This window comes from Ammodytes marinus (assembly GCF_949987685.1).
Source record: "Ammodytes marinus genome assembly, chromosome: 12".
Classification (NCBI taxonomy): Eukaryota; Metazoa; Chordata; class Actinopteri; order Uranoscopiformes; family Ammodytidae; genus Ammodytes; species Ammodytes marinus.
This window is the reverse complement of record NC_137216.1, coordinates 26,631,804-26,643,950: the sequence shown is the minus strand read 5'-3', so window position 1 is coordinate 26,643,950 and position 12,147 is coordinate 26,631,804. Positions and strand designations below refer to the sequence as shown.

At 39.4% G+C, this 12,147-nt stretch overlaps 1 protein-coding gene across 1 annotated transcript in view; it reads left to right on the top strand.

The window, feature by feature from the left end:
- Nucleotides 1-12,147, top strand: part of man1a2 (mannosidase, alpha, class 1A, member 2) — a 113,321-nt gene that overhangs the window by 33,231 nt on the left and 67,943 nt on the right. The window contains exon 4 of the mRNA XM_080038233.1: nucleotides 4,433-4,529. Within this exon, the coding sequence (XP_079894359.1) occupies nucleotides 4,433-4,529 (97 nt within the window). The remainder of the gene's footprint in view (nucleotides 1-4,432; nucleotides 4,530-12,147) is intronic.

Here is a 12,147-nt window from a genome sequence, read left to right as displayed (position 1 = left end):
ACTCCAGGGCTGCCAGTTTGTTCCAATGCCACCTTGAGCGTATAATGTGGCATGATTAATAATTTTAAGTCGGCAAATAGAGACTGGGCCACACATAGAAAATAAGCACGTCTCCGTAGACAGAGACAGTTTAGACCTACAATGAAGGCACAGAAGACGGGTCATTGTTTTGTTCATTTAGTTGTTTTGTGGTCCTCAGAACAACATATACCATATGATATTTTATATATATTATATGCGAGTGTTGTATGAATGGGGGCTTTTGTCATTTGTCTGCGACCCCTCAGAACTACTTTGAATTTGCGTTGCAGTACCAGACTAGTTACAAATTCAGCACTCTACTGTTCTTTTGATGCAAGACACAGATGATGCACTCTCAGAGAATATGGTGACCGTTTGACCTTTTTCCCACATCTCTGTGGACCGGCGCCTATGGATTTACACCACTGAACTATCAAATGTTCATTCATCTTTGTGATTAGGTGTTTATGGTCATCAACCCTACTATAACATCCCTCTCTGTGTAATTGTGGACGGATTGTTCTTGTTGAGTCAATCCAATCACGTCCTACATAGACATTTTCATTCAGGAAGAGGAAGAGAATCTATTTTGCTTTTCCCTTACATATCACAGTAACAACGCTAATAAAATGTTGTCAACAACTATTCCCCTTTTTACTGATGTGCTTGATATAAATTCAGATGTCATTTTAGTCACGAGCCAGTTGAGCAGTCTCTGTGACTGAAGCTCCACTCATCCGTCCCCCGACAAAGGAACTCTCTTTCAAAGTCATTCAGATCTTTTTCCCCCTCGCCATCTTGTTACACATTCTAAATCAACTGGGCCTGCTGAACATTTTTACCCCTGCTACAAAGCATGATTGGATATAGCTAAATTGCACCATGCAGTGCACCGCTGTGCAAACACATTCATCATAATTTATTCAGGCTTGTTCTCTAATTTGTCATCCATCTTCCATCCATATGAATATAAACACAAGTTTGTAAACGCTGCCATTCTGAGAAATACAGAGAGTTTTGTGGAGCTGAAAGGCTTAATCAACTCTGTCAACTCGTTGTAATCGACATTCATATGAAAAAGTAAACATGAATTATAAAGTATATATTTGATACTCCAAGCCTTACCAAGCAGCTGCCACCGGAAAAAAAGTATGAATCATGCAGTCTGTCCCGGCTGTGTTTGTCTGTCTGTGTTACCTCGTAGAGTTGTCAGGGTTGAACAGACTCTCTTCATCCTGCACCACAAGCTGCTGGTTGTCATGGTGCTCTACAGGCCCAGATGTAGTTATTCACAGTGGGTCCTAACTGACAAGAAGACAGAGAACCACCAGCACCCACTACGGTGAACATAAAGGATGCAAAATGATGCAAAAATGTAATATTTTAGCATGATGTGGATGGGAACGTGTTTGAATAAAGGCAAATACCCTTCCTGCACTGCACTGCTTTGGTGAGGGGCAAAGTGACGTTACCTTTGTATGCAGTGTCACAGCTATCTGTCAATCAGATTTATTTTGTTCTTTTTCACTTAGCTTGAGATGTTTTTCTTGTATGAAGCTAGAGACTGTTGGTTGCTTTATGGCCTTGATACAAGATATCTACACTTGTTGTGGAGTACAAACCCCACAGTTGTATCTAGATCTTAATAAGTGTGTTTGGATTAACTCAACATACATTTTGCAGTCTGTTATGTGATGGTAGCATAAGGAAATAGGATTGAAGTGATTAGTAGGCTTTTTGTAATACATTATTTTAAAAATAAGTGTAAGTTGTTGTGGTCTTACAGGGGCTCATGCAGTGATCCGTGAAATTGTCCCCACATTGGCGTTGCCTCAGTTGAAAGCTTGTCTCAGGGTAAACACTTTGAAAGCACTTTAATTTATTGTGTGTATCTTAAAGTGCTGCATAAGAGGATGCATCATTAAACAGGATTTCATAACTGCTCAGATTAAACGGTACCCCATACAGCTTGCCAAAACAAGATTTGGGAGAACATTTTTCTAGGATTTTGGCACCACTACCCCCCTCCCCATTACACCAAGCTTTTTGATTTAGTCTTAATATTAGAAATTTAGATTGAAGGCTTAATTATTCTACTCAGAGAGATAACAAAAAAGTTGTTTTTGGCTCTTAATTTATTTTCTGCAGCCTATTTTGGATTCACTGTTGACGAGGTTCAGTTCCCACCCTGTAAAGAATCAACCTCTTATGCCAATACAAACCAATTTGTCCTCCACTTTCCATATGGCTCCCACGATTCTTTGATGGAAAGACACATCTGTCAGAAATCAATCACAGAAATGTTGTAGTTTAATGTCCAATTAGTATTCCAAGGTCCCTTTTTAAATAAAGCAGTTTGTCAACATTGTCAAGCACCCTGCACTGTTGCACTTGTCCTTGGCATATGGGCCAATCAAAATTTGATGAAGCATCCAATCAACACCGATCACGGGGAACCAGCCCTGCTTAAGTGTCCATGTCACGGTGTGTATTAATTTGATTTACAGTCCTCTGTGTGCATGGCGTGCGTCATGGAAAGCCATGAGGCCAAGATCACAATGAAGCTCCTGGCCCTTGTCTTTATTAGCTTGGCCGTCTGCCTGCTCCAAGGGGAGAATGGGAGATGAGAGAGGATCTGGATACCCATCCTCATATGGTGGCATAAAGAGGCAGGCAGTAAAGGACCAGGGTTTCCTTTCTACGCAGTATGGACAAGAATGGAAACATATGGAATTTTAATTTCAGTTATTTCCAAGTCTGGAAAAGTATGGAACAAAGAAAAGAGTATGGAAAGTATTTGTGTTTCAAGACTCTTGCCCCTTCTAAAACAAAATATATAACATTACATAAAACTTTATTCAATTTGATGCAAATTCTTTCTATCTGTGTAGATGGGTTCTTGTAAAATAATGAATGTGGCATTTGTTATTTCATTTCTAAACAAGTAAGTAGCCTGATTTTGCCTGTGCCAGCCTGTATCGTATCATCCTCATCCTACTCAGTAACATTCTCAAGAGAGATCTCTCGATCTCATTCGAGCCTGAGGAGAAGGATCCCCTTTCAGGACTGTTAAAACTGTAGCCAAATAATAATAGAATATTAATGAAGGATCGGACTTTGCAATAAATAAAACAACTGATAGTCCTCCAAACCAACATTTCACTGTCCATGCTGTATGAGCATGTGGCAAAGACAGTATTTAAAATCTTTGACTGACAAGACAACATTGAGAAATGTACTTTTCTTGAGGTTGTCAGTGCCACTCGCAGAGGGGGAAAATGTTTGAAATTGAAGGAGCAGCAGTAGTGCTTCAGTAAAAGCTAGAACTCTATTTTTTCCTTGGCCGTGTCATCTTCTGTGTTTGCCCGGAGTGCCTTTTCTCAGCATCAGCCTCCATGTCAAGGCTCATCACACAATCTCTTGCCCTTTTTATCCACATCCCACTCTCTCCAAGCCTATCTCTTCTCTCATTCATCCTCCTTTCAAAGGTCACATGGAGAAAAGGATCTTATTTTCTTCTATTAGATAGACGCCTACCGATACAAGGATTGGGCTGTATATTGTTTTTTACTTATAATTTGGGTTTGATTTCCCTGTGTTAGGGCTGCTCGATTAAGGCAAAAATCATGATCCCGATTCTTTTGATTGAAATTGAGATCCAGATTATTTAACACAATACTCACATAGACTTTGAAAATCATGCATTTAGTAACTTTTTTTTTGTTATTAAATGTTATATTTGAATATAGTTCAACTGTAATATGCAAACACAACCTGGCCTGACTTAAAAGCATTATCTTGAAAAAGTCGATTATCCAATTTCATAATTGTTGGAGGTTGTAATTGTAATTGCGATTAAATTAATTGCATAGCCCTAACAAGGCAAGATGTGTCTTAATTTTTCAAATGGTAAATTATTGAATAAATTATTTATTAATAGCGCTGCCCTGATGTGCTGAGTGATTAAATATTGAAAGAAAACAAAGTAAACCACAGGGGTTTTCAACAGGAGAAAAATGACCTTGTTTTACTACCTCACCAGCAAGACTTAATGATCAAACCTTAATGATTTATATTTTATTCATCTTGATGAGTGAGAAACAAAACAATATAATTGTTTGTGGTTGTGAAATCTATGTGTTTGTTGGTGCTTCGATTTAGTGACAGTGTGACTAATTTCAGGGCCATCAGCTGTTGTTATCGAACACATATTATTGCAAAATTGTAATTATATTGATGTAAAGTAAAATTATGATGATTCAAATTCAGACATCGTTATCCAGCCATCGTTTCCAAGCCATCATTTGGTGGAACAATCATGTTATTTGTTGCCGTGACTTCACAATCTAGCCCTGCCAAGTCAGGAGCCTTCTCATCTTTTAACATGTTTATTTGTTGTGATTTTTCTCAGATGACGAAGCATGCATGGGACAGCTACAGAACATACGGATGGGGTCACAACGAGCTGAAGCCCCTCGCCAAGAAAGGACATTCCACAAATATCTTTGGTAAGCCAGACAAACTCATTTCTCTCGCACCGCTGTCTGTGCCCATTGGCAGTCTTCTCACACAGCTGTAAATCAAACCTAGATGCATGCATGAATGCACTCAGACTTGGACATACACACACACAAACACACTTGCACACACACCTTGTATTTCTATTTTTGTGAGGACACCCATTGACATAATGCATTCCCTAGCCCCTTACCCTAACCTTTACCATCACAACTAATTTCCCAACCCCAACCCTTACACTTACATAAACCTAATTATTACATGAACCTTAAAACCTAGTCTTAGCCCTCAAACAGGCCTTTAAGGAAGTGAGGACTAGGCAAAAAGTCCTCACTTTCCGAAAATGTCCTCACTCAGATTGTTAAAAGCTCACAAAGATGCCTGTACACACACTCACACACACCCTCTGTCTTCCCTCTCATGGACAAGGTTATGCGATAAAGCCTCCGGCAGGATGCATATCACTTCAGGAAAAGTGTTTACCAGTGGTTTCAAATCAATGAAACCACAAGATGAGAACACACATCATTGAAATGCCAGATAAGAGAACATGTATTGTATATTTGAAGCACTGGTAATATTTCAAGTCCTTATCCAGTGTATACATCTATGGAGCGTATATTTTATGTATTTTAGAGAGCAGTGTTATGAGCACACAATGATACTGTGTTAGTTATGAATGAAAATGTCATCATATTTCAGTATATATCACAATCTGAGGTTTACAGACGGTAAAATGTTATGTTATCTTGCATTAGACAGTGGGAGTACAAACACTTTGACTTTGTCTTTGTCAGGCTCCAGTCAAAATGGAAATTCTTGTTTGTAAACAGAGAATTTTGCCATTGGCGGTTCCCACTGAGAGGTTAATCCAACACACGCTCTAATCTGTGATGTGTGTTTATGAGGCTGTTTTGTGTGTTCACCCCTGCAGCTGCCATCTATAATAACACCAATCACTATGACTTCACACATTGAGCTCAAAATTAATATTTTTTTCTCAAACACATCCTTCACAAATAGAAATTAAGAAAATTATCAAATGATGGCTTAGTAAAAAATAAATACACATATTTTCTAACTGCTAAATACGAAATTATTCAAGTCGGAGTGGAGAAGCACCCACGCTAATGTACATTTTAAACAGTGTTTGTGTAATGTGGAAAATAACATATTTTGCAAAATTGCACCATAAGTATGGACTTTGCAAACTACATAGGACCCCTAATAAGGTGCCTCCATAATGTTTTCTAGTACCAACTAACTGGCACAAGTGAAGTACACATGGAGGCCCTGGTGGATACAACACATTATATTATTAAATTATTATAACACAACACATATTGCACAAGAATACTCACAACCCACATTTCTTCTCCTTTTTTTGACTGTAGACATCCTGGCAAGTGATTTTTTTCCTTTTCTCACACGTCTCCTCGGCCTACTCTGCTGCTTCGCCTTCTTCTCTTGTCAGCGGCTAGATAGCATGTCTTCTTCTGTGGTCTTGTATCTGTCACTGTGGATAGTGAGGGTGTAAAAATATCCTTATTTACACTGTCATATTGTCAGCTTTACACAGATATTTCCCGCTGAGACCCATCATATTAGGAGGCTGTGTTTTTGACTTACTTTTGTTGATTGTGTGTGCTCACTTAACTTTAGCATTCATGTTTCCCCTTATAATGATTGACAGAATGATTTAAACTTTTAAATTAAAATGATAAATGGACTCCACTTATATAGCGCTTGTCCCTGGTCTTTCACAGACCACGCCTTCATACACCGATAGCAGCAGCAGCAGCTACCACGCAGGGTTCAAGCTAACTATCGGGAGCAATTTGGGGTTCATTGTCTTGCGGGCAGACGGGAGATCCAAACCACCGACCCTGCACTCAAGTGGACAACTGCCCTACCCGCTTTGCCACAGCCGCACATCTTTTACTAAAGTAACGCACCCTTTCACTCGCCCCTTCGCCTGTCAGTGACGGGGGTCCGTCTACTTCCTGAAAAACCCGGCAAAACCATTAACTAGTAAAAACAAGTGGAGTAGCGGATAATACAGGGGGAGGAAGTCCCTCCACAACCGCGCCAAAAAGAAGAAGTAGAAGCTTCATAGCATTGTATTGTTATGTTTGCACCATCGTGAACGACCAAGTTCATGCCTTCCCCTCCGCTTCTTTGTTGTTGTTGTTGTTGTTGTTGATAAATGCTTTTGTTGATGAAAATTCAAATTCTGAATAATCTGTGCTGAAATTGATCCCTAAAAAACCCCTAAGAGTGTTGGCTTAGTGTGAATGTATGTGTGTGGAGATGTGGCTTAAAGCTTCGGTGCTTACGAGTTGGCGGTTTGACTTATGTGTTTCCCTGGGTTTCCGAGTTTTGTTGTTGTGCCTTAGGTTTTTGGATAAATGTGTCTGAGCATGGTGTGTGAGGATGCATGCTTATGAGGCTTTTGTGTCAAATTGTAATGTTCCGTCTGGCAAATTAGCCGTGGGCGCCTGTGTTTTATAGATGCTGTTTGTGTGTGTTTACATTTCTTGGTGTTTTTTGTGTGTGTGTCTGTGACTGTTCATCTGTAGCATGTCTCAGTGTGTTTCTGGATGTCTGTTTTGTGTGTTTACTTATGCATTCTCGTAATGAGTATGAGTCTATTCACATGGTGGTCAGGAAAAAACTCTCGGCAAAGAATTGGCCATCACACTCTTCACGAAACACCCTTTCAATATAGATGAGGTGTATCCTGTCCTACAGAATGTGCCTGTATTGATTTAAGTGTGTGTGTGTGTGTGAGTGTGATTGAGTGGGCACACACATGTGTATGTGTCTTTGTAAGACAGAGTAGCACAGAAAAGAGAAAGCAATCTATTGGAGATGGGGCACACGCTGGTTGCCTTGTTGCTTAATAGCTTCTACCAAAGAGACACATACTCACGCACGCACATGCGCACAACTAAAAACGCTGGCTGATAGAATAGAAACTGGAATTGCTGATTGACTTTGAATTGTGCATTCAAATCAGTTTGATGTTTTTCTCATTTAAAGTGAAACCCCTACTTCAGTAGTCTTTGGTTGTAAAGCCAATCCAAGACAAAGGGTATGCTTATTTTAACTTGACTCTTGAGGCTGACAGAAGGGAAATGTGGAACCAAGTAGCACAGTATTGTCCGGCAACAGCAGTCTTCCTGCCGGACAAAAGCAATACACAAACAGTTGTTGTTGGCAAACAGTTTTCCAGCCCTATGAAACATGCCTTCCATGCAGACAAAAGGTAAAACTGTGTGTGCTTGCTCCTCGCCTGACAGCAAAGCCTTAATCTGTCCAGAGAGTGGAGGAGAGGCCAGAATGGTAACAAGAGGACCAGGGCTCTCATTGTGTCACCCGGCTCAGATAACCTTGAGTTCACTGCCTGGCCTTGTTTGGTCTTATTTATTTATTTATTTCTTCTTCTTCTCTGTGGAGAATAAGTAGATTTCGAGGACAGATACAAACAGCCTTTTGTTTTGGAGGGTAATCGGTCCAAGCAGGGATAACGCATGACCCTGTAAATGAAATACAGTTCAAGCTGGGTCAGACACAGTCAGTAGTCTGCCTTTAAATTCACACTCACTTTTTTTGCGCGCGCACACACACACACACACACACACACACACACACACACCCTCTCAGACGGTGTTAATAGCAAAGATTCCATACTGAGAAAGATCGAGCAAATACATTCAATCAGCAATGGTTTTTAAAGAGTCACAGATTTTTTTAAACATCATTCACAAACTTAACCGGCTCTATGGCCACTGGTTAGAAGAGGAAGAAGAAGTACAATAGAATAACTAAATACATCCTTAAACTCATCACTTGATAGAGTGGAAATACTAGAGGAAGTGATGCATGATGTCATGACAAACCTGAATAAAGTACCACCTTGAACATAAACCTGCTGGCAGATAAAGAGTATATGTTAATGTAGAAACTAAAGAACTACAGTGATTGAAACACCACCTGCTTTTTGTGTCTCATGGCTTTGATCATAGTAACTCTGTCCTCAGCGGTCAGCCTGTTCAGATGGGTGATAGACAACTCCATTCATCTCTCTGTTGTTACACACAGACAGGGTAATAATACCCATGGGGAACCGAAAAAAGGAACATCAGCCACCATTGATTCGGCCTGAAAGCGTTTTGACCCTTGTTCAGGTTGTGGGTCAGTCAAAGCAAAGGCATGGGCTTCACCAGCGGCTCCGGTGGCCTTGTTTCATTGTAGATGGACAGCACAAGCTCTGATTTGTTGGACAATTCTCCCAGGGGGCCGCAGCTCATTTAACATTGGTCTGGACTTTACAATGAGTCTAAGTCCACACTACTGTCTCTATGTCCTTCTGTGGTAACCTAAACCTAAGGTTCATCCAGTTTTCAGAGTTGTAGTGGTTAAGGTGAGATGAAGTAAAGCAGGTATTGTTTTCAGGTACATATGATTCTATATCCAAATTGAAATAAGACATGCCTCTCTTTACTTGAGCCTCATGAACAAATAAATCAATAGAGCATAACATGGTAAGGGTGTTGATAATCAATGAATCCTGCAAGTGATTTAAAGGGAAAATGCATTATCTCATTCTGGCTGCTCAAATGTGAGAATATGATGCTTTTCTTTCTTACATTTCAGTGTTGGATACGTTGTGTGTGTCACACAATAAGAGACCTCCCCTTTTATTTAGAGAAATCCTGAAGGGCATTTTCATTATTTTCAGTTTAATTAGACCAAATAATGAATTGATGCATTGAAAAATCAATTCAAGTAATGACTATTCATTATTTGCAGCCCTAGATGTTACTGAACTTAAAAAAGAAAATATCATTTAAATGACAGAAAGGAGAGAGCTAGAGAAAGAAAGCTTGCTTGGTAGAAAACCAAGGTTTTGCCTCGACTAATTCTTATTCAATGGCTGGAGGATGACTTGAAGATCTGCCTGAAAAATATTTTTCCGCCAACAATAGAGGATCAGAAGAATCTTTGTCAGTTTTCCGAGTTGCTTCTCTCCAAGGATCTTTGCTTTTGGCTTTCAGTAACCTTATTACACTCATTGTTGTGAATTTAATTTCGTCTGCACATGAGGGATTCACTGGCCAGTCTGAGGCCTGCCCTGCCTGCCTGACCTAGTGACTGTTTTATTGGTTTACTTGAGAGCTCTCCATTGGAGCGTTTTATTCTATAAAATTGCAAGTGGAAAATCTCTGACTTCTTGGCCGCATGACTTTCTCCCAGAGGAAAATTTGACGTGCTCACAGTAAGTGATATCGCAGATTGCCTCAGACCTTACGATGAGACGATGCAACTTTAGGATAAAATAATATACAACATTTATTTTCCACTCAACCAGAGTTTGTGGTATTTGTAATCATACATGATGTAGGATTCGGCTTCATGTTACATTTCACATACAACAATACAAATCAAAGTAATAAAGTGCATCCATATCACACCACATCTCAGAAAAATACCATAGACAAGACACTATATAAGGTGAGATAAACACAGTCGACCACATCAAATAGTCCTCGTTGTTGTATGTTAACGGAGGGGATTGAGGAAAAGTTTTTTTTAATTGTCTTCTATATGATTACGTACTTTGTTGTTAATGCATCATGTTTCTAATAGAGGCAATATTTCCATTTCCATTCAGTTCTACATGCTTATGAAAGGTTAAAACATACAGTCCATGGTTATAATTTGTATTTATTCTTTGTAAACTTTTCAGAAATGTTATGATAGTAAAATGGCCTCCCTATTTTCTTTTTTGAACTTATTTTAGTGTCTTACTAGTGTTAAAACTAGTCTGTTTACAAGCATAGTCAAGTTAATTTATCATGTTAGACAACGTTTTATTTACTATTTTAGTTTTGTCTTGACTCTCATTAAATCCCAACAGAACCCGTTGAAGTCACCATATTTGACCAGAATGGAAAAACCTTTATTAGCTATTATTTTTATGGATTTACCTCTTGCTGATTACCTACAAAACATGTTGCTGTGGTGATCAGTGGAGGCAGCTCAATGATGATGGAATATGACAGTTTGGTATCATGCCTCAGCCAGAATCACATACAACCACAATTCCACATCAGATACTTCTTTGATTCCCAGCTTTTCTAATCAATAAACACTGAGGAGTCTAATCTTCCACTGAGCCATTGGGTATTCGTTCCTTCTTGCAGTATCTCCGCTGGGTTTATGTGGATACTGTGATAAATACAATCCTGCTCTTGCTTAGAGCTATGTAGCTTTACTTTTTCCCCCCCTGGCATCTAGGTCATGTCTTCACATGATTGGCTCCCTGGGCATAAACATTGCTTGTAATCCTGGAAAAGGGTTGTGAAGAGGCACCATGGCAATGACCCCATCAGCCAAGACCAGTGAAACAGAAATAACATGTTTCTGTGTAGTTGGAGAGTTGGGCCACCTGGATTGTGTCCAAATCAAGTTCCTTAAAGGTACAGGGTGAAGAATATATTGCCATTTTTCAGAACATACTTGGTAGAAATGGAATATAATATTCACAAGTATGATTTAATCGCTGGAAAAAAATTATGACGCCATCTTTAGTAACCAGCTTCTTGTCCTTGAAAGCCACTGTTGCATCAGTAAATTCTCTGAAAGTGAGGGGTAAGCAAGGGAGCGTTGCAACCTAGAATCTCACTACTACAGTAGATGCCGCAAGATACTCAGATATGACACACTGCACCTTTTTAAACTAATACCTTTTTATTTGATCTTGCACCACCAGGTCCAATATTTACCATGGGAATTAGCCAGTGGAATAGACCGGTACACCCAATGCATGATAATTTAGAGTAGGTGTGTGCAAATCCATAAAACCTAAGTGGAATAGGTGCTGGATGCAAAACATGAATACAAATACAATGCCTTATACAAAGCTGAATTAGATAACCTACTGAAACGCCTGCTAAGTTGGACGGTATCCACATTGTGTTTCATTTCAATGAATTTAGCACAGAATGTTTATCAGATGGACAACATCCCAAAGGGATGAACAAAGCATGAAATCACTGACATGTCATATGATTCCTGTGGCCTCAATTTGGGTTGTAGCATTTTTCATGTTGTGCATGGTCTCTTTTTGAACCCCCTTGGAAGCTCTACAAAGGGCCTGTTCAAGTATTAATCAGTTTCAAGCATTCACACTCTATTCTGAAGGTGAAAGGTTATTAGTGAGAAAAATACAGAGGAAAATGTGACGTATAAAATGTGAAGCCTGCAAAGACTCTTAAATGTAAGAAATAAGAGGTGCCACTTGTCTGCAGCTCAATTATATTTGTCCATATTGAAATAAAGTGTTTACTATGTGCACTGTCGGCATGGATTGATTGCAAGGCAAGATGCTGAATAACCTGCAAAAAGTAAGCCATTAAGTACTTCCTGTGATAATCTTCAACTACATGAATACAGCATGCTGTCAGGTGGATGCTATTATCCAAAGCACCTCACAGACCCATTAATGTAAGCATCTTTATCCACCCACGTTGATTCCAGTAAGGAATAGGCTCAGAAAATCTTAATTTACAAAATGGGAATAGACAAACATACAAGACAGAT